The 27,369-nt window shown below is 48.6% G+C and overlaps 1 protein-coding gene, 1 long non-coding RNA gene and 2 other non-coding genes across 5 annotated transcripts in view; all 4 read right to left on the reverse strand.

The window, feature by feature from the left end:
• Positions 1-4,421: 4,421 nt before the first annotated feature.
• Positions 4,422-6,092, reverse strand: LOC118705897. Of its 2 annotated transcripts, none has more exons than XR_006740053.1 (4): positions 5,752-6,092; positions 5,512-5,556; positions 4,855-5,010; positions 4,422-4,633 (listed from the first exon to the last, which is right to left on the reverse strand). It is a non-coding gene; the product is annotated as an uncharacterized LOC118705897 (long non-coding RNA). The 2 variants fall into 2 exon arrangements; XR_004983843.2 differs by having other exon boundaries at positions 5,519-5,556; positions 5,752-6,091.
• Positions 5,104-5,171, reverse strand: LOC118706220. Its single transcript, XR_004983944.1, has one exon. It is a non-coding gene; the product is annotated as a small nucleolar RNA SNORD52 (small nucleolar RNA).
• LOC118706223 lies at positions 5,641-5,703 on the reverse strand. Its single transcript, XR_004983947.1, has one exon. It is a non-coding gene; the product is annotated as a small nucleolar RNA SNORD48 (small nucleolar RNA).
• Positions 6,093-13,241: 7,149 nt separating the features above from the next.
• Positions 13,242-27,369, reverse strand: part of LOC118705544 (heat shock 70 kDa protein 1) — a 34,835-nt gene continuing 20,707 nt past the window's right edge. Inside the window, 2 exon segments of the mRNA XM_036414397.2 lie at positions 13,242-14,523; positions 14,525-15,683. Of these exon segments, the coding sequence (XP_036270290.1) occupies positions 13,594-14,523; positions 14,525-15,520 (1,926 nt within the window). The 5' untranslated portion in view covers positions 15,521-15,683 and the 3' untranslated portion in view covers positions 13,242-13,593.

Consider the following 27,369-nt stretch of genomic DNA (forward strand, 5'->3'; position numbering starts at 1 on the left):
ATTGTGAAATGACCAGAATGTGCCAGAAGACACGGCAAAGTAATTTTGCTTCATGATGATGCACCATCACACACTTCAAAACCAGTTAAAGACACATTAAGCCAAAACCGGTTTGGCTCAGTGGATGGAGCATCGGTCTGCAGACTCAAGGTTTGATTCCGGTCAGGGGCATGTACCTTGGTTGCGGGCACATCCCCAGTAGGGGGTGTACAGGAGGCAGCTGATTGATGTTTCTTTCTCATTAATGTTTCTAACTATCCCTCTCCCTTCCTCTCTGTAAAAATTTAATAAAAAATCTTTTTTAAAAAAAGACACGTGAAAAGATCTTGCCTGGAAGTATTAACCCACCCACTCTATTCACCAGACCTTGCTCCTTCAGAGGACCACTTGTTCCGATCGATGGAACATGCACTTTCTGAACAGCACTTCAAAACGTACAAAGTGGAAAATTGGGTCTCTGAATGGAAAAACAAGGAAACTTCTGCTGTAACCGGTTTGGCTCAGTAGATAGAGCGTCGGCCTGTAGACTGAAGAGTCCTGGGTTTGATTCTGATCAAGGTCATGTACCTTGTTGTGGGCACATCCCCAGTAGGGGTGTGCAGGAGGTAGCTGATCGATGTGTCTAACTTTCTATTCCTCTCTCTTCCTCTCTGTAAAAAAATAAATTAAAAAAATCAGTAAAATATATATTTTTAAAAAAGTAAATTTCTATTGGGATGGTACCCATATATTACCTGAAAGATATGGGAGCAATGGACGTTATTTGAATAAAGCACTTTTGATGTTTCTCTTGGAATTGTTTTCTTTGATTACAAAATCCGCATCGACCGAAACACCTAGTAAATGACATTCACAAACTTCCTTGGCGCAAGTTTGGATCTGCCCCACAGACCAAGGCTGACCCTCGCTGAGGAAGACCACTCCCTGGACCCAGACAGGAGCAGCTGCCAGCTCCCGGCTCTGTGCTCAGTGGAGGAGGAAGTCAGAGGTCAGAGTAGACCAGGAGGCTTGGTGGATGGTCCCTGTGGAGATTGGCTCTCACTAGGATTCTTGGCACAAGACCCGGCATGATTTGGAAGAACCCCTCGGGCTATTGTGCAGATGGACCACCAGGGGTCCCGGGTGGCAGCCAGCCCCATAGGAGCTGTTGGGGTCATGTGGGCCACCCAGGTGAGTCCATGGTGGCTCCAGCAGAGTGGAGTAGCAGGAGGTCTGAGAAGTGGTCTAACCTGGGTGTTTTCAAAGCAGTGCCAGCATGACTTGCAAATAAGTTGGATTCAGTGTGCAAGGAGCCCAGCAGGCTGCCAGGGTCCTGGCGGGAGCAAACTGCAGGGTGGAGGGGTGGGCACTGGTGAGTATTCCTGTGATGAGACAGGCGGCCAGGCCCAGGTTTGCTGTCTGGGTGGCTGAGCTAGGCCAGTCTCTGCTCAGAGTAACTGCCAGGAGAGCTAGGGGAGACTCCCAGAACCTGGTGGGATGAGAAAGAGGGTCTTGGGGTGGAGGTCTTTACAAATCAACTCATAGAAAGCAGGGCAACGGAACCAACAGCGTGGAGACAGGAAGCTGGCATCAGAGATGGCAGCCAGGGGCTACTGAAGGCCAAGATGCCAACTAGGCTGTTAACAAGCTATTTGAAATAGGACTGTGGCTCATACCTAACATGGTTTGCTGTGTGCCAGGCACTGTTTTAAGTGCATTTATTTACATACTTTTAACAACTCTGTAAGGGTAGGTACTGTTTTATTCCTTTTTTTTTTATTATACTTTTGATTTTTCTTACAGAGAGGAAGGGAGAGATAGAGAGCTAAAAACGTCAATGAGAAACATCAACCAGCTGCCTCTTACACACCCCCTACTGAAGATGTGCCCGCAACCAAGGTACATGCCCTTGACGAAAATCAAACCTGGGACCTTTCAGGTTTCGGCTGTTTTATCTCTTTACAAATGAGGAAATTGTGAACAGGTAAGTAAATTTAGCCAAAATTACAGTCAAGTGTTTAGTCTGACACCAGAATCTTAACTTCCTGTGTGATGGTCACCCTGAAAGTGCTTAAGCCCGAGCCGGTTTGGATCACTGGCCTATGGGCTGAAGGGTCCGGGTTAGAGTCTGAACAAGGCAACCTTGGTTACAGGTTCCCCAGCCCTGGTCGGGTGCATGCAGGAGGTAACCAATCCATGTGTCTCTCTCTCCCTACCACTCTTTAAAACTCAACGGAAAATTATCAGGTGAGGATTAACCAACAAAATGAAAAAGAAAAATGGGCTTACGAAAAACAGCTGCAACCGAACTAGAATTAACCCATAACTCAAGACATAAACCTAAATATTGTATCAAGGATATAGAATAAAAGCATTAAGAACAGCCAGGGGCCATGGCCAGTGTGGCTCACTTGGTTGGCCATCCTCCCATGAACCAAAGAATTGCCAGTCTGGTCAGGGCACACGCCTGGGTTGCAGGCTCCGTCTTTAGTAGGGGCATGCAGGGGGCAGCCGAGCCAATGTTTCACTCACATGGTAGATGTTTCTTTCTCCCTTCCTCTAAAAAGTCAATACAAAACCTTTTCAAGTCAGGTAAGGAACGATAAAGCCACAATTTAGCTGGTTTCCTCTGATTGGAAAAAGCAGCTGGGTGATGGTTGGGTACAGCGGGGACAATGGAATTTGAATCCTGGTACTTCTAATCCCTGGGCTTAAATTATTTAACATCAGGGAGCCTTCCTTTTCTTGGCTGTAAAATGGACAAAGCTCCTTTTTAGTGATTCAATGAAATGAAGCATGCAAGAAGTATAGACCTCTGTACCAATTCCATGGTGGCTAAGATATACACAATGAGGCCTGAGACCCAAATAGAATAGCTTGGGACCTTCTATTGTGATATTTAATGGTCATGACTCCAAAGTCCATGGGGGGAAAACCCAATTCTTCTACCCCACCACCACCCGTTCCAATCCCCTGTGAAAGTAACCTTACTGGCAGATTAGTTCGGTTCTTGCTCTGAGGACATTAGGGAGCCAAGTGAAGGATTTTAATTACATACACATACTTTAATCCACCTTCCAGAAAACAAGTTCTTTCTAAACGGGGATAATATGAAATTTGGGGCCTAAGGCTGAAGGCACAGGAAAAGCCTTAATCAGAGAATAGCAAATGGGAGCTGGTGACCTTGCCCTCTAGGAGTAAAAGGGCAATTTCAAGAAAAACTAGCAAAAGTGCTAAGAAAAATAAAGTATGGAAAAGATCTTTGATCAGTTTATGTGTGGGGACGAATGTGGAAATGTTTGGATAAAATTTGTTAAAAACAGGAGCTGCCGGGACCGGTTTGGCTCAATGGATAAGAGCGTTTTGGCTTGGGGACTGAAGGGTCCCGGGTTCGATTCCGGTCAAGGGCATGTACCTTGGTTGCGGGCACATCCCCAGTAGGGGATGTGCAAGAGGCAGCTGATCGATGACTCATCGATGTTTCTATCTCTCCCTTCCTCTCTGTATAAAATCAATAAAATATATTTAAAAACAAAAAAAACAGGAGCCAAGCACAGCCCCCGGGGCTCAGTGGTCAGGCCCATGCCCAGGCTGTGGGCTAGATCCCTAGCAGGGGGCATGAGATCATTGCTGTGTCTCTCCCTTCTCTGAAATATATTTTAAAATTACCATCTGGAGTCCTGCCCTGTGCCACAGTGGTTAATACATCAGCCTGCACACCACGGGGTCCAGATCAGGGCAATTACCCAGATGGCAGGATCCCCACCCAGGTTGCCTGAGGAAGGCACAAATACATGTTTCTTCTCTCCACACTCCTCTCTAGTCTCCTCTAAAAATCATGGAAAGATATCAACTCCTCAGTTAAAAATTACCACCCAGAGTAATGACCACCATCACTACCAACCCTATCCATTTTAATAATCCTGTAAAACTATGACTTATTAAACTCGCCATGCCCTGCAACCATCAGTATATTCTTTTAATTTTTATTTCAGAAAGGGAGAAATATTGATGCAAATCATTGATCAGCTGTCTCCTGCACACCCCCTACTGGGGATCAAAAGCCCACGACCAGGACATGTACCCTTAGCCAGAATAGAACACGGAACCCTTCAGTCCCCAGGCTGAGCCTCTATACACTGAGCCAAATATTCTTTTAAAATACATCTAGACAACCTGTTAGGCAGCTGTCAGTATTATCACAAAAACCCCAAGTTTATTAATAGCATCTAGTACATTAGAATTCGATGGTGGCCAATCTAGAAATCCTTAACATCAATTTTAATGTATAGCACAATGTGATTTTAGTTTTTGTACATATAATACATACCTATAAAAAGGTAGAGCTAGATGTGAACGGTGGTACTGCCTCACTGGTAGTTACACCTTTCACATCCTGAAGTCTTTTTGGAACCATCACTGAGACCAAAGAATCCACTTCATTTGCTTTAATATGTTTTATTGGAATCGTTTTGAAAAAGCCATACAGTATACCTATTTAAACAAGTGAAAGCTACTGATATTTGTTCCCAAATTTCTAGGCAGTTATTTTCCTCCGGCAAGTTGACAGCTGCTCACACTGGCTAATTCAGGAGAGATGGGAGTTCCTGGGATCTGCCCAACGCCAGATAGCATCCTTTGAGTGAGCAAAACCCTGAAATGTCATAAAAAGAGCATGTATTAGAACCATACAGGCAACTGCCATCAAAAACATCTAGCAGCTGGGCTGGCAGGGAAGCTGCCACAGGGTGGAAAAGGGAGATGGTATGAGTGGATCAGATGGTTTCAAAGATCCTCAGAGAAATGCTCAGAGACTCTAGTCCAACCAGGTCATCACCACCACTCCGGGGTTTCAAGAAAAACCAGCAGACTCACCATAGTAGCCAGAGAGAAGGCCCCTGGCTCTTGTCATAGCCTGAAGTGGCAGGAACCACCCATCACCTGGGCATCCCAGCCCTCCAGCAGGCTCAGTCCACCAGGTCAGCAGTCATCTATGAAAGGGCGCGCCGGGCTGGGCTTCCAGAACACATGCTAGGAAGATGGAAACAGGGCCGCCATGAGGACAGAGGTAGGACCCACCCAGGCGCTCTTCTCAGAGACCCAAATATCCAGAGTTCCCCAAACGAGTCAGAACTTAATTTTTCACTTCAGAACCAGCGTCAGAGACTCTAGTCTGAGAAATCATCATTCCCAATTCAGGGAGACCTGGATCAGGGAAAGCCACTCTGGGAAGGGACCTAGTACATTCAAAGACACAGGGATTGCAAAGGAAAGAAGCGGGAAATGACATTACAACTGCACAGAATGTAGGGGACTTGGGAGTAGGAAAAGAAATAAAATATAGGGAGTTACAGATTTCTCAAAAGCAATCATCACAAAAGAAATGTAAGCCAAAAAGTGTCCCGTGGAAAATCGCCAAATGAAATGAAATGAAATGGATACACTGCTGCTTTGCTCACTAGATGGCAGCAGGCTCCGTAGAGCTCCATGCGAAGAGGGTCTGAGCGGAAGCTAGGGCGCTCTCACAGCTACCACTCACCGTTCCTTAAGGATGACACCGGTGGACACCTTAAGCCCCTGATGGAGAAATGAAACAGGAATTAAGTGGTGAATAAGGGTTGCTGGCCACCAACTTCTTCCCAGGCAGCCCTGGGGGGAGGAGGTCAGCGCGCTGCGGTGATGGCGTCAGAGACACACTCAGAGTCACCTGGAGTCATCATCCCCGTCCTAACCCGGGCGACCGCAGCCATCCCGTCTCGCACACCCACTTACCCTCAAGGCGCGGTGGGCCCGCCTGCGGGAATCTGGGGCCTATAGGGAAACCAAGGACGCGGCGAAAGCCGGACGACTCTGGTCGAGTCCCCATGCCCGGACTGGGTCCGTTCCCAGCAGTGGGTCACGCACACATCAGAAGCTCTAGTCCGTGACGGCGATTCATCCTGCTCAGCCCGAGACTGCGGACCCTCCCCAGCACGGCCCCGTAGTACCTGCCGGGGAGCCCTGCAGAGATGGGGGCGCCGCACCGCCACCACCCCCTACTCTGGGGGCAGGTCGCCACGGCACCTCGCAAACAGACGCCATGGAACGATTCCCCGGACAAAGAGACCCGCGGCGCCGAGGCCCGGCTATTTATAGCGGCGTGAGGCAGGGGCCTGGCGGCCGTAGCCGTCCTCTTAGATGCCTGCTTCCACCGGCGACACCTCCCCATTGTTCATCCAAACAAAAATAAAATAAAGTGAGAGAGGCCATCAGTGAATGTTTCACTCTCTCCCGGGCAAATATTCAGAGATATTTTGTGAATTTTGATAAACAAAAAATAGGTGCCCTGACTGGCCAGGCGGGAGGCAGCCCACGCCGCCGCGTGCGCGCGCAGCGAACGCTCAGGGGGGCCTGGGCCGCGGGGGCCGCCGGGAGGGCCGCGGACTCCCGCCTCCTGGTCCCCACCAGGTCCGGTTTGGGGCCCGCGCCCTCTCAGGGACTGTGACCCCGGTACGAGCTGCCAACTCTGAATGAGCAGCCCCACTGGAGCCCACAGACCTGTCAGGCACACTACTGTCATGTCTTTTTCTTCTTTAAACCTTCCTGCCACAATTGGCTGTAACAGACTGCGCATGTTTAAAACACGTAATTCGAGCCCTGGCCGGTCTGCAGGTGTCAGCCTGCGCTGGGAAGGTCCGGGTTGGACTCGGGCCTAGGGCGGCGCAGGCTCCGACCTGGTCCCCGCTCGCGGGGGAGCGATGTGATGTTTCTCTGTCTGCCCCTGGCCCCCTTGTGAGGATGCACTACCCCTGGCCCCTCCTGCTTGGACGTGTTTCCTGAAATCTATAGTTTAAGTTTTTTCCCATAGCTTGGAGCAAACAGCCTGCCCCTGCAGATCAGATGCACCCCCCAGCCGCCTGGGGCGCCCCCTCTGCCTGAGCTATGCACCCCCCAGACATCCTTTTCTCTTCCGAGGTTCAGGCAGCTCCCCGCTGCTGGGCAGCCCTGACCCAGCCCTGTGTCAGAGAACACAGCCCCTTCGGGCTGACCCCCACGGCTCCGCGGCGGGGAGGGAGGTGATGCCAGCTCTTAAACTCACGTCTCTTGGCGTGGACCTAACGCCTCTCCCTTCCACTCTCTCAAAATCAATGGGAAAGTATCCTCGAATGAGGATTAGCAAAAAATAAAACACAAAATTCGATCTTTTTTAAAACCATTCTAACTTTTGCCGAAGCCGGTTTGGCTCTGTGGTAGAGCGTCGGTCTGCGGACTGAAAGGTCCCAGGTTGGATTCCGGTCAAGGGCATGTACCTTGGTTGTGGGCACATCCCCGGTAGGGAGTGTGCAAGAGTCAGCTGGTCCATGTTTCTCTCTCATCGATGTTTCTAGCTCTCTCTCTCTCTCCCTCTCTGTAAAAAATCAATAAAATATATTTAAAAAAATAAAATGAAAATAAAACCATTCTAACTTTTTTAAGTGTCCGCTTCAGCAGTGTTAAGTATATTCACATTGTGGTGTAACCGACCTCCAGAACTTCCAGGAAGCAACTCGGCCCCAGCCCCTTTTGCATGTCCCACTCTGAGCATGGGCGTCGGCCCAAATCGGTGGAGGCGTTCAGAGACTCTGACAGCACCGTGTGGAAGGTAGCGTGGGAAGCAAACCAGTTGGGGTGGGTGGCAACAGCCAGGCACTATTCTCCCACCAATTTTTAAAAATATATCTTTATTGCCCTAGCAGGTTGGGCTCAGTTGATAGAGTGTCAGCCTGCGAACTGAAGAGTCCCGGCTTTGATTCTGGTCAAGGGCACATACTCAGGTTTCAGGCTTGATCCCGAGTATGGGGTGGGCAGGAGGCAGCCGTTCAACGATTCTCTCTTATCATTAATATTACTAGTCTCTCTCCCTCTCCCTCTCTGAAATCAATAAAAATATATTTTTTTTAAAAAAAGATATGTTTTTATTGACTTCGAAGAGAGGAAGGGAGCAGGAGTGAGACAGAAACATCAATGATGAGAGAATCATTAATCCTGCACGCACCTTACTGAGGATCAAGCCTGAAACCCAGGCTTGTGCCCTGACCAGGAATCAAACTATGGCCTCCTGGTTCCAGAGTAGAAGTTCAACCACTGGGCCACACCAGCGGGGCAAACATAAGGTTTTATCTTCCCTAACCAAGAACACAGGAGCAAATGGTTTACACATTCCAGACTGTCCAGGACAGACCAGCCTTGGTTCCATCCCTCTTCAATAATGTTCTTTAAAAATAAAACTAATCATGCCCTGCCCAGTTTGGCTCAGTGGATAGAGCATCAGCCTGCAGACTGAAGGATCCTAGGTTCGATTCTGGTCAAGGACACATGCCTGAGTTGCAAGCTTGATCCCTAGTGTGGGGCATGCAGGAGGCAGCTGATCTATGATTCTCTCTCATCATTGATGTTTCCATCTCTCCCTCTCCCTCTCTGAAATAAAAAAAAAAAACCTAAATAATTATTTTAAAAATAATTATATACACATATATAAATGCCTAAGCAACTGTTCGACTGGTCACTATGATGCACACTGACCACCAGGGGGCAGATGCTCAACGGAGGAGCTACCCCTGGGCGTCAGTGTACTCCCACAGCAGGACCACTGCTCAGTTGACTGACAGACATCAGACACAGGGCTCACAGCTGGCCACTGCAACCCAGAGGCCCAGCTTGCGGCTGGCCACTGCATCCTGGCCAGCACACCCCCGGAGACTGCAGCAGAGCAGCAGGGAGCCTACCGAGCAGCGGCAGTGGCAGGTACAGCGGGGCCAGGATGAGCAGGAGTGGCAAGCAGAAGCATCAGGCAGCTTTGGACTGTTGGACTGCCGGTTTTGGCCCAATCCCCGCAGGCCTCACTAAGGGACCCCACTGGTGCACAAATCCGTGCACTGGGCCTCTAGTAAAAGATAAAACTAATCAGAAAGGGCCGAAACTGGTTTGGCTCAGTGGTAGAGCGTCGGTCTGCAGACTGAAAGATCCCAGGTTGGATTCCGGTCAAGGGCATGTACATTGGTTGTGGGCACATCCCCAGTAGGGGGTGTGCAAGAGGCAGCTGGTCGATATTTCTCTCTCATTGATGTTTCTAGCTCTCTATCTCTCTCTCCCTTCCTCTCTGCAAAATATCAATAAAATATATATATATATATATATATATTATATATATATATATATATATATATATACTAATCAGAAAGGAACCCTGGCCCCTCTCTACACACATTTTGACAATCAACATATTTAGGACATACCTGAAAGGCTAATGAATATTCTGTTGAGACCCTCGCCTGAGATCTCCCCTAGAATTCCTGTCACCCAAAGATAAAAGCCTCAAGACAAAGGAGCCACTATGCTCTCACTAGAGCATGCCATGACTTGAATCTTTGCTGTTTTTCTCCTAAAGTCTAAAGAAAACCACAAGACTGTCCACCAGCGGAGCAATGGGCAGTGGCAGCTCGTCCCAGGCTAACCTCCTGAACCCGTCTTTAAAGCCCACTTTTCTCTGACTTTCTCACTCCTATTGTTCTTCGAAAGGCCTTCCTTTGTACCACAGGCCCGGCTGGATGCATGTGAAAATTTTCCTACAGGAAATCAAGACTCCACACACCACCAGAGGGCCCAGGCAGAACCACCCTGGGCCCAGGTCCCTTCTGGTAACATTTTTTTTTTAATTGGTTTGAGAGAGAGGGAAACATCGACTGTTGTTCCACCTAGTTATGCATTCATTGGTTGATTCTTGCATGTGCCCTGACTGGGCATCAAACCTGAAACCTGGCTCACCGGGATGATGCTCTAACCAACTGAGCCACCTCGCCAGGGCCTGTCTGCTAACATTTTGAGCAAAAGCCACATATAACAAGGTGACTTGAACTTCTGAAGCATACAAAATCAGTCTCCTTTTGGAGTCACATGATTCAGGCACAGTTAGCATACAGTAAAGCTTGGAAGAATGCAATTGTGGATGCAGAAAATACCCTTCACTTTCTTCTGAAATTATCTGCCCTACCTTCTCCCAAGGTTCCAGGCTTCCATCAAAAAATCTCTTCCAGCCGGGACCGGTTTGGCTCAATGGATAGAGCGTCGGCTTGGGGACTGAAGGGACCCGGGTTCGATTCCGGTCAAGGGCATGTGCCTTGGTTGCGGGCATATCCCCGGTGGGGGGTGTGCAAGAGGCAGCTGATCGATGACTCTCTCTCATCGATGTTTCTAACTCTCTATCTCTCTCCCTTCCTCTCTGTACAAAAATCAATAAAATATATTAAAAAAAAAAAAAAAAAAAAAATCTCTTCCAGCAGGCCAGGCCGCCAATCAATGATTTCTCTCATCTATGTTTTTATCTCTCTCCCTCTTCCTTCCTCCAAAAATAAAAATAAATAGAAATAAAATTAAAAAAAAAAATCTCTTCCAAGAATCCTGTGGTATTCACTACATTTCCACCTGTGGCTGATGTTCCAAGGTGATTTTGCTTGAAATTTCAAGATGTGTCATGTGCACAAGTAGACAACAGCTTATATTCACTTCCCTAAAGAGTTAATTGAACTTAATTGGCCTAGCCTCAAGAATTCTCTTTTCCGCTCTATCACAGTTACTAGAGATTTCCTAACCTCACTGCCTTTCCCGCCTTCAGGCTCACTGACAGCAATGAGCCCTGCCACCACTGGGGCTCCTGGCAGCACAGGCGCTTCCTGCTCCCCACCTCCCGAAAAACACCCTCCAGGGGAACCTTGGTGCAGGGTTTTCTCAACTTCGGTTGCACATTAGAAACACCTCAGCAACTTGAACTCTGTACAATGCCTTACTTTGCCCACTCAGAGATTCAGAATCGACTTGGGAGAAGGCCTGGCACGTGTGTGTGTGTGTGTGTGTGTGTGTATGTGTGTGTGTGTATTTTTTAATATATATTTTATTTTTTTACAGAGAGAAAGGGAGAGGAGAGTTAGAAACATTGATGAGAGAGAAACACCAATCAGCTGCCTCCTGCACGCCCCCATTGGGTATGTGCCACAACCAAGGTACATGCCCTTGACCAGAATCGAACCTGGGACCCTTAAGTCCGCAGGGAGATGCCATATCCACTGAGCCAAACTGGTTAGAGCCATATATTTTTGGTTTTGTTTTGTCATTAATCCTCATCTGAGGTTATTTTTTCCAATAATTTTTAGAGAGAGTGGGAGGGACAGAGAGAGAAACATTGATGTGAGAGAAAAACATCAGAAACATCTGACTTGTTGCCTCCTGAACACACTCTGATAGGGCTGGGAATCGAACCTGCAGCCCAGGTACTTCCCCTTGACTAGGAATTGAACCCAAGACCCTTTGGTGTGCAGGCTGTCATTCTAACTATCCAGCAACACCAGCCAGGGGCATAAGTTTTTTTCTAGCCTTCCCAAATACACACACACACACACACACACACACACACACATATATTTTGGGGGGTGTAGCAAAAGGTGGAAATTTATTGAGAAACAAGCACAGACTCCCATGTGGAAAGGGGAAGAGTCCCATTGATCCCTTTTCTCTATGGTTAATAAAGGCTGCAAATCTTTGTGCCTTGATATCCCCTCAAATTGCTCACTATCTCTCTAGATTGGTTACTATGGCAACTTGAGAGCTCAAACCTCACATGAAGTACTGAGGTTCCCTCCTTTTTCTCCCTCATTGTTTCCCTATTCCCTCTAAAAATATATTTTTATTGATTTCAGAGAGGAAGGGAGAAGAGACACAGAAACATCTATGATGAGAATCAACTGACTGCCTCCTACATGCCCCACACTGGGGATCTAGCCTGCAACACAGCCTGTGCCCTTGACCGGAATGGAACTGCGACTTCCTGGTTCATAGGTCAATGCTCAACCACTGGTCCATACTGGCCCGGCCCGAATGATTTTAATACCACTAGCTTAAAGAACCAGAACTTGAATGGCTTGAAGCTAAGATTTATTCCCTATATTGCTCTTCGTATATTCTATTATCATAGGCTATATTATACTTTACCTATCTGTGACTAAAACAGGCCTTTGAGAATTGGCCGTTACCAAAAGAACTCAAGACTCCTTTCCTCTACAAGCTTTTGCCAAGGGCTTCCTGAACGTTGTCATTTCTAAGATGTTTGGTTTCCCCAGAGGGCAATTTATTGAACGTGGAGTTTTAATTTTGTTTGACTTCAGAGCAGGTATTCCGGGCTGTTTCTGGCAGGAAGCAGGCTGGGACTCAGGGGGAGGCAGTGTTCAGAACTAACTCTGCCAGGCAGGGAGAAAACCCCCCCCAACCGCCCCCCCCCCCGGAGAGGGGGGGACTTGGTGGGAGGAAAGCCCATTTTCCTTCTCCCCAGCTCTAACAGCTTTTCTCTCTCCTTTGGGTATTAAACTTGCTATTACTTTAAATTGCTATTCCTTTGAGATTGTCCATAAGAAGGACAAAGGGGAACCGATTGTAAAAACAGGGACAAAAACACTGCTCAGAACCAGACTCGAACAGCCCAGTGCCAAGTGTCCGGGCGGTTTGGAAGTAGCCCGGCACCCAAACATCACTTGTGCCCATTTTGTCCTGGATGTGATTGCAGCGGCACCCTCACATGCTCACCTACAAAAGAGCTTTAGGGTGCCTGACCTGTAGAGGGTGGTGGGGGCGGGGTTACTGGGGAGACAAAGAACCTGGGATAGTGCCCACCCCATCCTCTGGGGCCCCGCCCCCAAACGCTTCAGCACATTGCTGCTCAGAATGCCCTTAGAACTGCGGAGAGAGGCCAGCTGGACAAGACAAAAGGAGGCAGCCGGAACTGAGGGGATAGATAATTGCATATGACCTCCAGCTGGGTTTACAGAACCAGAGTGTAAACCTGCACCTCATTTTTGCTTGGTTTGTCCTCCCTCAAATGTAAATGTGTTTACTGTGTAACAAAGATTGGGAGACTCACAGGTCAGAAGTGGGCACTGAAAAGCTCTGCCCACACGAGTGCAAGTGAGGACCCATAGCCCCTGCTCTCGGCCTTTAACCCGCACCAGCCTCTCTACCCAAACCCCTTCGGCTGCTCCAGCCCCTACTTTCCCTATAACAAGTCCCACCCCAATCCAATGGCCACCTAGGACTTGTTTTCTGATACCGAGTCATTTACCACCTGGAATTAAATCCCCACCGAATAGCCAGAGCCCTGGCTTTGAACGTGTGCACCTTTCTTCAGAAGCCCTCCCTCTGACCGGCTATGGAATGCAGGTATTTCAGAAGAGTCCATTAACTTCCCAAACAAAACCAGGCACAATTACTAACATTTTATTTTTCATCCTTAACTTACAAATTATAAAAAAGAAAAACATGACTTTTGATCTGTTTACAAAGTCCCCACTTCCAAAAAAAAAAAAAAATAAGACAGAGGGTGGCAGTGTCGATTCATTTAAGAGAGAAAAGACACCCTAGAGAACCCAATCACATTACATGCCAAGAATTCTAGAGGACACATTGGTTATATCAAGAACAAACAAGCAAGTTAAACATGTTCATCTGACTTTAGATTGAACTAAAAGTTAAAAAAACAAAAATACACACATAGGGCAACAGCAAGGTCCTTAGGTCCCTTAGAGAAAAGAATGAAAAAAAATAAGGTGGGGCCCCCTAATCCACCTCCTCAATGGTGGGGCCAGAGCCGGAAGCCCCTTTGGGGGCCTGAGCCCCAAAGCCAGCAGCCCCGGGGGCCCCCGCGCCCTGGTACAGTCCGCTGATGATGGGGTTACACACCTGCTCCAGCTCCTTCCTCTTGTGCTCGAACTCCTCCTTCTCCGCCAGCGTGTTGGCGTCCAGCCAGGAGATGACCTCCTGGCACTTGTCCAGCACCTTCTTCTTGTCCGCCTCGCTGATCTTGCCCTTGAGGCCCTCGTCCTCCACGGCGCTCTTCATGTTGAAGGCGTAGGACTCCAGGGCGTTCTTGGCGGCCACCCTCTCGCGCTGCACCTCGTCCTCGGCCTTGTACCTCTCGGCCTCCTGTACCATGCGCTCGATGTCTTCCTTGCTCAGGCGGCCCTTGTCGTTGGTGATGGTGATCTTGTTGGCCTTGCCGGTGCTCTTGTCCATGGCCGTGACATTCAGGATGCCATTGGCGTCGATGTCAAAGGTCACCTCGATCTGGGGCACGCCCCTGGGGGCCGGTGGGATGCCGCTGAGCTCGAAGCGCCCCAGCAGGTTGTTGTCCCTCGTCATGGCCCTCTCGCCCTCGAACACCTGGATCAGCACGCCCGGCTGGTTGTCCGAGTAGGTGGTGAAGATCTGCGTCTGCTTGGTGGGGATGGTGGAGTTGCGCTTGATGAGGGCAGTCATCACGCCCCCGGCCGTCTCCAGCCCCAGCGACAGGGGCGCCACGTCCAGCAGCAGCAGGTCCTGCACGTTCTCGGACTTGTCCCCCATCAGGATGGCCGCCTGCACGGCCGCCCCGTAGGCCACCGCCTCGTCGGGGTTGATGCTCTTGTTGAGGTCGCGCCCGTTGAAGAAGTCCTGCAGCAGCTTCTGCACCTTGGGGATGCGGGTGGAGCCCCCCACCAGCACCAGGTCAGTGGATCTGGGCCTTGTCCAGCTTGGCGTCGCGCAGCGCCTTCTCCACGGGCTCCAGCGTGCCCCGGAACAGGTCCGAGCACAGCTCCTCGAACCGCGCCCTGGTGATGGACGTGTAGAAGTCGATGCCCTCGAACAGCGAGTCGATCTCCAGGCTGGCCTGCGTGCTGGACGACAGGGTCCTCTTGGCCCGCTCGCAGGCGGTGCGCAGCCGCCGCACGGCCCGCTTGTTCTGGCTGATGTCCTTCTTGTGCTTCCGCTTGAACTCCTCCACGAAGTGGTTCACCAGCCTGTTGTCAAAGTCCTCGCCGCCCAGGTGGGTGTCGCCGGCAGTGGCCTTCACCTCGAAGATGCCGTCGTCGATCGTCAGGATGGACACGTCGAACGTGCCCCCGCCCAGGTCGAAGATGAGCACGTTGCGCTCCCCCTTGCCCGTGCGGTCCAGGCCGTAGGCGATGGCGGCCGCCGTGGGCTCGTTGATGATCCGCAGCACGTTCAGCCCCGCGATCACCCCCGCGTCCTTGGTGGCCTGGCGCTGCGAGTCGTTGAAGTAGGCCGGCACGGTGATCACCGCGTTGGTCACCGCGTAGCCCAGGTACGCCTCGGCGATCTCCTTCATCTTGGTCAGCACCATGGACGAGATCTCCTCGGGGAAGAAGGCCTTGGTCTCCCCCTTGTAGCTCACCTGCACCTTGGGCTTGTCGCCGTCGCTGATCACCTGGAACGGCCAGTGCTTCATGTCCGACTGCACCACCGCGTCGCCGAACTTGCGGCCGATCAGCCGCTTGGCGTCGAACACCGTGTTCTGCGGGTTCAGCGCCACCTGGTTCTTGGCCGCGTCCCCGATGAGGCGCTCGGTGTCGGTGAAGGCCACGTAGCTGGGCGTGGTGCGGTTGCCCTGGTCGTTGGCGATGATCTCCACCTTGCCGTGCTGGAACACCCCCACGCACGAGTACGTGGTGCCCAGGTCGATGCCGATGGCCGTGGTTTTAGCCATGCCGGCGCCCTGCTCTCTCGCCGCGCTGGGGCTCGGCCTTTCCTGGAAGCGGCGGTCCCGGCCGGGAACGGGAACGGGAACGGGAACGGGAAGCGCGGTCTCTTCCGAAGCGGGAGGCTGCCGCGGGCTGCGGAGGCCGGTCCTCGGAGCTGCGGGGCTGCGGAAGGCGGGCGGCGACCACCGGCGGGAAGTGCGCGGGGCGGGCAGGTCGTGGCGGACTCGCTGCTCCCTGGGGCGGGCGCTGCACTTATAACCCCCACGAGCCCCGCCCCCCGCCCGCGCTCGCCCAATCCCCGGGCTCGGCGGGGCGGCGGGTCGGGAAGGTTCCAGGGGCTTCCCGGCGCGCCCGGCCCCCAGGCTCCCTCTGGCCAATCAGCGCCCTGGGCGCCGCCCTCCCAGAACTCTCCAGACGCTTCTGGGCCCGAGGGGCGGGGCGCGTCCGCAGAGGAGGCAGCGGCCTCGGAAGTGGGGGTGCTGGCGCCGCCCTCTCTGTGGGGTCCCGCCCCCGCCCCCCGCCGCCCAGCTGAATCGGCCAGGGAGGGGGTGCGGGGCGGTGGCGCGCTAGCTGGTTGGTTTCCGAGCGGAAACTTCCGGCGTTTCTTAAGGAGGGTGGGTATGTGCGGGCCAAGGCGACTCTGATTGGCCCTTGGCGCTGACGGACGCGGCGCTGGGGCCGCTCGCGGGTCCCCGCCGCCCGCGGCGGCTGCGGAGGACGGCGTCGGCCCTCATGGCTCTTCCCTGCTCATTTGTAAAACGGGAAGCAGAAAAGAGGTCGTGCGATATCGTTTTGACATCAAGTTTACTCTACAAGGAATAGCTGGGGGTGGGGACATCTAAATTTCGAAAAGAAAAGCAATCAGGTAAATAGGCAGCTCTTCCCCCATATTTTATTATTTTAAATACATTTTTTATTGTCGGGAGTATTACAGATTATCTTATTTTTCTCCCCTTACCCGCTCCTCCCAGCCCCTCACACCTTCCGGAACTGGCAGTTCTTAAACTGGAAGAGGGAACGTGCTGGGCGGGGGAGGGAAGGAGCTGGGCGGGGTGGGGTGGGGTGTGGTGGGGGCGGGGCGGGGGGAGCGAAAGGGTGGGGAAGAAAGGCCTGGCGGGTCCTCTGCGTCCCAGTTCTCCCCCAGTCTCTCCCTCCCCTTTGCCTGGGGCCAGCCTCCCGCCAGAGAAAGGAACAAATGTTTTGCTATAGAATTTGTCTTGAAGGCCTTTCGGGCTTCCCTCTCACTCTTCCTTCGGGGCCTGGCCCCAGCCTCTCCCTCCCTCCTCTCTGCCTTCTCCTTTCTGGCTTCAGCTCTTTGTGGCCTAGGCCCAGGGTTAGCCTCAGTCCCTGCAGCCGCAGGCCCTCCCCGGATTTTAAAATAAATGCGATGGTGAGTCTGCCAGGGAGGAGCCTGCGGGATGTTCAGTTCTCTTTAACACCGTGGCCAGGTGGCTGTGGACCCAGGAACCAGAAGGTCCAGGTTCAATTCCCAGCCAGGGCTCATGCCCTGGTTCCACTGGATCCCCAGGAGGGGGAGAAGGGGGGGGGGGCAGCTGACCAATGATTCTCTCTCATCATTGATCTCCCTCCCTCCCCATCCTCTCTGAGAACAATAAAATATACGTGTATATTGAACATCATCATGGCGCAGCTAGTCGGCAGGGGGCCAGTCTTAAGCTAACAGGCGGGAATCACCCAGTGAGGTGGGAGAGTTGGGGGGACCCAGGCCCAGTTCCAGCTCCTCTAAACTTCAGGTTATTTGCTGTGCACATAATTCACCCACTTGCTTATCTTGTCCCCCATTCCAACTCAACTGTGCATTCCCCCCCTTCTGTTTGAAAGATGGTCACTGGACATTTATTTTGGCTTTTTTCCTTGTTCATCCTTTTGGACATCAGGACCCCTTGCTAGGTGCCTGAAATGAAAATGTGAGGGACATTAAAGCAAATGTAAGGCCCTAGCTAGTTTGGCCCAGTGGATAGAGTGTGGGCCTGTGGACTGAAGGGTCCCGGGTTCGATTCCAGTCAAGCGCGCATGCCTGGGTTACAGGCTCGATCCCCATTGGGAGGCATGCAGGAGGCGGCCGGTCAATGATTGTCTCTCATCATTGATGTTTCTATCTCTCCCTTCCTCTCTGAAACGAATAAAATATGTTTTAAAAAGTAAAGCAAAAGTAAGGGGCTTACAACCCACTGAAAGGACTTGTTGCTACAGCCACGTGTCTTTTTTTTGCTAAATCCTTACCCGAGGATGTGTTTTCATTGATTTTTAGAGAGAGGAAGGGAGAGAGAAACATCAATGAATTGCCTCCTGGCGCCTGGGGTTCAGAACAGGAGGATGCTCCACCAGCAGAGCCGCCGGACAGGCCCACCCACGTGTATTTTTTAAATTGAATTTGTGCGGGGGATATTGGTTAATACCAATAAGTAGTTCCAAGTGTGTAATCTATAATAGTCACCTGGGTATTGTGTGCTCACCCAAAGTCAAGTCTCCTGCCACCATTCATCCCCCCGGACCCTCTTCTGCCTGCCCACCCTGTATCCACAGCACAGAAAACCAGCGTGCAAGCGGGAGGGGCCTGTTACCGAAGGGAAGGAGTCTTGCTTTTGAACATCTTGTTCAATTGGCATCACACACACACACACACACACACACACCATCAAAACACCAAGCCAAGGACATCCAGCTGGTTTTTTCTCTTTTAATTTGTCTTTATTGTTGAAAGTATTATGAATACCCCCCTTCTCCCCACATTGACTTCCTCAAGCGTCACCCCCGTCTGCTCCCCCCCAAGCCTACTGCACTATTTTTGTTGTTAATCTTCACCAGAGGAGTTTTTCCCTTGCTTTTCAGCGATTAGAGGGGGGTCAAGGGGAAAGAGAAATGTCAACTGGTTAAATCTGATACATGCCCTTGGCCAGGAATAAGCCAAAGACCCATGGGTGCTGGTGCTGGGCCAACACTCTAACCACTGAGTCACACTGGCCAGGCTAGTTATGATTTAATCAAACTGATCTAAAGTAATGTTGCAAAAGGTTGCTGGAAAGATGCTGTGTGTGTGTGTGTGTGTGTGTGTGTGTGTGTGTCCCTGGCCGGTGTGGGTTACTGGTTGGAGTGTCAGCACAAGCACCAAAGGGTCTCAGGTTTGATTCCTGGTCAAGGGCACCTATCTGGGTTGCCAGTGGAGCCCTGTATGCCTGGCTGGTGAGGGCACGTGGGGAGGCAACCAATGGCTGATGTTTCTCCGCTCAACACATGCACACTCCTTCCCTCCTTCCCTTTCACTCTTTGAGGGGAAAAAAAAATCAATGGAAAAAATATCTTTGGGTGAGGATTATCAACAAAAATAGAAAAGACGCTGTGTGTGTTTGTAAGTAGTAACCTTTTTTTTACTCCAGTTGTAGCTCCCTAATGAATCAAAGAAATTTTCTGTTTCTTTATATAATCTGGGAATTCTTCAAACTTCCATCTTTTTTGTTTTATATTTTATTGATTTTTTTAATACAGAGGGATAGATAATTAGAAACATCAATGAGAGAGAAACACCCATCAGCTGCCTCCTGCACACTCCCTACTGGGGATGTGCCCGCAACCAAGGTACATGCCCTTGACCGGAATCGAACCTGGGACCTTTAAGTCCGCAGACCAACGCTCTACCCACCGAGCCAAACCGGTCCCGGCCAAACTTCCATCTTAACTGCCCAATGTATGAGCACTTATCCAGACTCCTTAAGCCACCCCACCCCCTCCGCCCTTTAGCTTCCTCACCATCAGCTGCTACCAGCTGCAGCCTAATTCTCTCCTTCCTTCTCTACAAATCTGCAAATTGGAATACTTTTTTTTTTTTTTTAAGTTTGTGTTGTTGTTAACCCTCACTGGAGGATATTTTCCCATTAACTCCCTTTTTAGAGAGAGTGGAAGGGAGGGGGAGAGACGGAGAAACATCCATGTGAAAGAGACACATCAGTTGGTTGCCTCCCACATGGCCCTGGTTGGGGATTGCGATTCCAACTGGAATCGAACCTAGCACCCTTCAATCTGAGAGCCAGTTCTATCGCTGAGCCAAGCGAGGGCTGGGATGCTTCCTTATTGGTTGGAAGCAAAGGGCGGCACTGTCTCCACTGCCTGGCAGGAGCACTGGGTGATGGGGGCTCAACTCGCCCTCCTGGTGGAATAGCAGGAAAAATCCACTAGAAATGCTGTTTTCCATGAATCACAGTCATCTGTATTCATTTGATTCATTAGGGAGCACTATAGCTTAACTACTTTTTGAAAATATCTCTGTGGATTGATCTGGAAACCTAAACATCTAGATATATTTGTTTTCTATTTCCTGGGAAGGAGGGGGTCTCTTTAATTTTTGTCTTTCATATATACTGATGCTTCCCATGGCAAAACCTAGTCATAGCCCAGCCAGTGTGGCTCAGTGGTTGAACTTCAACCTATGAGCCAGGAGGTCACAGTTCCATTCCTGGTCAGGGCACAGGCCCGTGTTGTGAGCTCAATCCCCAGTCGGGTGTGGAGGAGGCAGTCAATCAGTGATTCTCATCATTAATGTTTCGATCTCTCTCCCTCTCCCTCCCTTTCTGAAATCAATAAAAATAAATATATTTTTTAAAAAGAAAATTACTGACATTTCAAAAGTATGTTATCTTAAACGTGTGAAAGAAAAGAGCCACATGCTAACCTGACAAGCTCAGGGAAGGCCTGCGTGGCAGTCTTGCAAACTCAGAGACCTAAGATGACCACAAAAGACGGTTTGAAAATTAAACATCCAACTACAAACAGGTTACAGTGGGTAGTCCTGTCCTAGACCCATATTTCACCTGACAAAGATCAACTTAGATCTCCTTTCCTGAGCCCATTTGTCTTCCTGCCTCTAAGATAACACATCTGTAAGATGTCTGGGTAACTTGTAACTTCCTTTTTACCCCAGACCCCTCAGGGCACAGCAAATGGCCTCGAGACATTCCCTCATTGTTATTGTTATCAAGGTAATTGTTAACTGTTAATTAGAGTATCCTGTATCCAGCTCAGTGAAAGAAGCTCATGTCCATCATTTCACCTTTTACCCTATCCCAGAGATCCCCTCCCCCCCCTTCGCTCTGTCCCACCTCCCTAATCTATCACCAATGAATTTCATGTAACCCACTTATGTCCCTCCTTTGATTTCAGTGTATAAACAGAGAAATGTAACCCGCCATTCTTCAGAGCATTATCTCAATCCTTTGAGGTTCTGCTTCCTGGCATATGTTGACAGTTTGGCTCAAATAAACTCACAAAAATTCTTCACAGGTTTCAATGTTTTTTTTCTGTTCACACTTGGCAATATTAGCAGGATTCCAAAGAAGCTCACCAGGGCCGCCCTGCGGACCGGGCCTCGGTGCTGGGATCCAGCAGGCTCCGGGGTGCTTTTAAATCTTTTAAACGTTTAAGGTTTAAGCGGCGGTATTTTTGGCCTTTAGCCTGGGGCTGATCTGGGACAGGGTCATCTGTGTCTGAAGTTTTGATCTTGGTTCTGGGAATCGGGAGGGTCTTTCTCTTCTTCCTCTTGCTCTTCTGAGGGGGTTATGGGGCTCTGGCTGTGGGTGACAGGGAAGGCATGGATAGTGGGCTTGGGCTTAGAGGGTTTAGGGGGCTTCTTTTCAGTAGTTTTTGTAGGGGCGGGAGTTAAAGTGGTGAGTTCAGCCTCAAGGGCTTGGATTTCTTTAATGAGTTGAACATGCTCACGCTTTAGTTGGAGAACTTCTTTTAAGGATGAGACCTCTTGAGTTAGGGTAACTTTAGCTTGACGGATGTGATCCGAGCAAGCGGGAGGGTGTGGAATGGCTCTAAAATTGGGGCCAGGAAGGGGTCTCTGGAGGGAAGGGGTTTGAGATAGGGAGGGGGCTGAAGAGGGGGGGGCGGAGGCGAGGAGAGGCCAGTCGGGGTTATGATATCGGGCGGCTTCTTCCTCTAGGGCAGCCTGATCATTGCAGTGTCTCGTGGAGAAGGAGATGAGGGAGGGATAAATGTTAGAGGTGGGGGGGAGGGCAGTTTAGAGGGATCAGTATCCGAGGGAGAAGTTTCTTGTTTAGGCTCCTCGGGAATGTCAATGGAAACTGAACAGACCGAGGGGGGACGGGAAGCCTCCTTAAGGGCTGTCTCTCCCGTTTCAATGATTTTTATTTCATGGGAACTTAATGCCTGACCCATGATCCTTCCTCTCTTCCACGTGAGCCTCCGGGACGTATAAACCCCGTACCAGGTCAGCTCAGGATTTTACCTTCTTATCAGATTTCTCCTACTTGGCTAGCCTCTGTCCACCTTTAAAAAAGGCCCCTGTTCACGTATCATTGGTCGGGATGTATAAGCCCCAGGCCAGGAGGACGTTGGGTGAATTTGGTGAGCGGTCTCTTGGATCCAGGACCTTACCGTGTTTTGGTAGAGGGTCTCACTTTATTTGAGCTGTGTTTAAAATCCTGGAGGTGGAGCTAAGACTAAGGGTTAATAGAACCCAGGTTAAGGCAAGACTGGAGGAAAAACAGGTGGCTGGTTTTGGTTTTGGCTTTTCAATTGGAATTGCTCTCTGAGAGTCTGAGCAAAAAACCTTTGCTAAACTCGCTCAGCTCCGAAGATAAAGGGGCACATCCTCCCTCCTGCCCGATTCTCTGATGCTCTTAGGCACTAAGAACCTTGTGGAGGTGTCAGAGGTCATCCCTCACGACTGAAGGAGCCCCAGAGGGAAATTCCAACTCAGCTGTAATTAACTGACTGGCTGGTCCGGGGGAGCGCCCATAAGGCCTGGTAAGCCAGCGCCCCAGCCCTCTGGCTGTTTTAGACAGCAGGAGGGAAACCGAGGCAAGTAAGAGGGTTGAATTGCGACATGAGGGTGACAGCCTCATGGAGCTCATCCCATAAGCAGTACAGTTTGCAATCCACCACATGACACCCCTAGAAAGATTTGCTCAGACTCTGCAGATATTCAATAATAATAATAAATTTTAGCTGAAACCAGTTTGGCTCAGTGGTAGAGTGTCGGTCTGCGGACTGAAAGGTCCCAGGTTTGATTCCGGTCAGGGCATGTATATTGGTGGCGGGCACATCCCTGGTGTGCAGGAGGCAGCTGGTCGATGTTTCTCATTGACGTTTCTAGCTCTCTATCTCTCTCCCTTCCTCTCTGTAAAAAATCAATAAAATATATATTTTAAAAAATAATAATAAATTTTAAAGATGGGAAATTGCACCTCTGAGGTTGCTAAACCCCAAGAATCCCAGCCCCTGTTAACACTCCAGCAGGGTACATGTATAATTCATATGGAATTTCAACTTGCAAGTATTTACAAAAATGGGAAAATTTAACTAAAAATGATACCAACTTCAAATGGCCAGAGTGGGGAACTTTTGACACCCCAAATTGATTTTTCTGCGTGCTCAATTAGCTAGCTCTAAAATTAAATTAAATGAATGGAAAGCTTATCTTGATTGGAAATTAGAGGCTTCTAGGGGAGGATTGGATAAAATATCTCCCCTACAAGACATCAATAAGAAAATTTTGGAGACTGCCTCTGAACTGAAGAAGGCCACTGAAGCAAGTAAGTGCCAAGACCCCACTCCTCCCTCTCTCACTGCTCCTCCGCTATACCTTTGCTGTCTGAGCTTCCTTGAGCAGACTTGCCCTCCATCTCTCTTCCTCCTCCTTCTACTTCTCTTCAACCACCATTCCCTGCTGATCTAGGGGAAATTGAGAATACAGACTCAGAGAAAGATGATTCAAGAATTCTAACAGCTCCTTTCCGGGAAAAGCCTGTTTCAGGTAGAGGGGACTAGAACAGAAATAAGAAACCTAGCTAAAGATTTTCCTGACCCTCTGCAGGATCCTGATGGGTTTGCAAAAGAATTCGATTTAACTGTTAGAACATATGATCCTGGCTATTCTGATCTGTTCCAATTACCGTGTTTCCTCGAAAATAAGACATCCTCCGAAAATAAGACCTACTTACAGGTTTCCTTCCGAGTGAAATATAAGGCATCCCCCCGAAAATAAGATCCCCTCTAGGCTAAACATAAGAGATTTGCTTCACTGATTCTGAAAGAAATGGAGTCACAAGAAATTCAACAGGAAACTCAGAAATTGGATTGTTATGATGATGTTCCAGAAGATGATGACATGATTGTCATTGGATAAATGAGTAAATTCTTGATACTGTAGGATTCACAGTTTGTCTGGTTTGTGTTGACAACTACTGTACTACCGTACCGTATACAGGTAATGAATTTCCTTTATTTTCATTTAACAATAAATGTGTACCGGATTCTACTTCATGGAAAAATAAGACATCCCCTGAAAATAAGATCTAGCGTATCTTTGGGAGCAAAAATTAATATTTTCGGGGAAACAGGGTAATATACCTACTGGTTTTGAGAGTAAGGCAACAGAATGGCTGAATAAGGTTCGCTGGAATACTCCTGTAGATGATTTTTTTTAAAATATATTTTATTGATTTTTTACAGAGAGGAAGGGAGAGAGACAGAGAGCCAGAAACATCGATGAGAGAGAAACATTGACAAGCTGCCTCCCGCACACCCCCTACCGGGGATGTGCCCGCAACCAATGTACATGCCCCTGACTGGAATCGAACCTGGGACCCTTCAGTCCGCAGACCGACTCTCTACCACTGAGCCAAAACCGGTTTCGGCTGTAGATGATTTTTTAAAATAGAAAGAGACAGACAGAGAAAAATGCAGGGAATTGGCCCACCGGCTTTATCAAGCCATACCTGAAGTTTTTCCTCGGAGAATGGACTGGACCAAGACCCAGCAATGTAAAAGAAAGCCTGATGAACCAGTGCATGATTTCTTTGAACATTTTGAAAAGACTTTCAAACGATATTCAGGTCTATTGCCAGACAGTTTCAAGGATCATCAAAATGACCCCTTACTAAATTTGGCATTTTTGGAAGGACTAGATGAAGAACTTGTAGCTCTGATCAAACAACATAAATTGAACTGGCAGACTACCCATGCTGATGAACTGGCTCTTCTGGCTGATCAGCTATCTAAAACTATCCAAAAGAGAGAAAAAGATAAAGTTACCCAAATTATAAACTTGCAGCTCCAACAATTAAGCAACCAAGCCAGTTCTCCAAAATCTCTAAGAAAAGGAGAGAAAGGAGTCTGTTTTTACTGCAAAAAGCCAGGCCACCATAAGAAAGAGTAGAAAACTGAAATGGGATTTGAAAAGAGAAAACAGACAGAAGCAAGCATAGGGCTGCTCCGAGGACTATGAGAGGGTACTTCCCCTTCTCCTTACTAATACTTTAGGAGAAATTGAAATTATCATAAAAGGAGAAGTTACTAAAGCCCTTGTGGATACTGGGGCCACTTTATCCGTTCTTAACCCTACCCATCTAAGTTTCCCTCTCCCCCGGAGCAAAGCTTCTGTACAAATGGTAGGAGTGTCTAACCAACCAATGACTGTTTTTAAGTCAGAACCCATCCCCTTTCAACTAGGGGATGTTACGGGGCAACATATATTCTTACTGGTCAAATCAGTCCCAATTCACCTGATAGGGAGATTTTCTTGAAACCCATGATGCTCATATATCTTTTTCCCAAAAAAGATATATGAAATGTATTTAGAACTAAATGAATCAGATACTGAACCCATTGGGAAAATAATGATTTTAAAGGAACTTTCACCAGAGGAAAATAATCTTGAAACTGAACGTTTGTTGCAAAAAGTTCCAATGCAACTTTGGGCTCTTTCCAGTACAGATATTGGCAAGATTGAGTTAGCAACTCCTATTAAAATAACTATTGATAGTACTTTGCCTTTACCTAATATTCGCCAATACCCTCTAAGACCTGATGCACTAGCTGGAATTAAGCCCATTATACAATGTTACTTAAAAAGAGGACTTATAATTCCATGTACAAGTCCCTGTAATTCTCCTATCTTTCCAGTAAAGAAACCAAATGGGGAAGGGTGGAGATTTGTGCAGGATCTCAGAGCTATAAATAGGGTAGTTAGTCCCAGACACCCTGTGGTTCCAAACCCACATACTTTATTACCAACTATTCCTGAGGACTGCCAATACTTTTCAGTAATAGATTTATGTAGTGCTTTTTTCAGCATTCCTGTAGAAAAGGACAGTCAATATCTCTCTGCTTTCACTTGGGAAGATCGACAATTTACTTGGACTGTGATGCCCCAAGGATATACAGAAAGTCCCACCTATTTCTCCCAGATATCAAAAGCTGATCTAAGTGATGTTAAATTTCCTAGAGATTCCATTCTAATTCAGTATGTGGATGATTTACTTGTATGCTCTAGGACATTACTAGACTCTCAAAACGACACAATTTACTTACTACAACAACTAGCTGTAAAGGGACATAAGGTCTCAGAGGATAAGCTTCAATTTTGCTTACTCAAGAAAAATACCTTGGCCACCACGTATCAAAGCATGGCCTATTGCTTAACCCAGAAAGACTTAGAGGAATCCTATCTTTCCCTCTTCCAAAAACAAAAAAGCAGCTTAGAGGATTCCTGGGCTTGCCCGGATACTGTAGAAATTGGGTTCCAAGCTTTTCATTGGTAGCCCAGACTCTCTATGCCTTGTTAAAGTCAGACACACCTGATCCCATTCAGTGGAACCCTGAAGGGAAACAAGCTGTTCAGACTCTAGGAAGTACTGTCTAATGCCCCTTCTCTGGGGCATCCAAACTATAAACTTCCCTTCTTCCTTTTCACACATGAAAGTAAGGGCAATGCTTTAGGCTTTCTAACTCAGAAACACAGAGACCACCATAGACCTATAGGGTATTATAGTCAGCAACTAGACTCAGTGGCCAAAGGGCTCCCTCCCTGCATGAGGGCCATCTCAGCTACAGCCTTGTTATGTAAACAGACAGAAGAGATAGTCATGGGCTCCCCTTTAACTATATATGTTCCTCATTCTGTTGAATCCTTGCTGAACTCTCATCACACTCAACACTACTCTGTCAGTCGACTGGCTTCTTATGAAGTACTCCTGCTCTCTGCACCTAATATTACTTTAACTAGGTGCAATCGCCTTAACCCTGTCATGTTGTTACCCTCTTTACAGGATGGAGACACCCACAACTGTGTTTTACTTACTGACCACCTTCTTACTCCTAGGAATGATTTACAGGAAACTCCTATTGATAATGCTGACTTAATTTGGCTCACAGATGGATCCTATCTAAAAATGAGGGTCTTATTATTCTTATGCATTAAAAATGACCAAGTAGACTCTTTTAAATTATATTTACTACCTTAAGCTTGCAAGGATATAGATTTATGTTGTGGACTGTGCATATATTTACCTCTTTGTTTCCTCAAACATTGGTGTATTTGAAAGAACTTTGGCACTAAAATTCAGAATGAAAAAGGGTGATCCAGCCAAATAAGCAAGTCCTCGTGGCGATGCGGAGGACACCTCGTGATCAAAGGATTTCTTTCTTCCTGTGTTCCCATTGCAGATACTTCCACATTGTGGCATTTTAAAGACTCACTGCGCTTCTTAGGCCCTCCCCACGGAAGTGGGGGTAGTAAGCAGAGTGTAACTACAGATTGTGAATATATTTATTTTCAAGTTGCATTCTTTGTCTTTTTAAGCAATCACATTTCCAGAGAACTCAAGCTTTCGTAGTGGAAAGCCTTCCCTAAACTGTCTCAACAGTCTCCTTGCCCTCCATTAAAGCTGTTTGTCTCAAGACACCTTCGTGTGGGGTTGGATTTTTATCTAACTCTTCTTTTTCTAATCTTGTTAGATAAATTAGCTCATATGGTTAAAAAAAAAAAAAAAAAAAAAAAAAAAAAAAGGATGAACAAGGACATTTCCAAGCT

The sequence above is a fragment of the Pipistrellus kuhlii genome, unplaced genomic scaffold (assembly GCF_014108245.1).
Source record: "Pipistrellus kuhlii isolate mPipKuh1 unplaced genomic scaffold, mPipKuh1.p scaffold_m20_p_5, whole genome shotgun sequence".
Classification (NCBI taxonomy): domain Eukaryota; kingdom Metazoa; phylum Chordata; class Mammalia; order Chiroptera; family Vespertilionidae; genus Pipistrellus; species Pipistrellus kuhlii.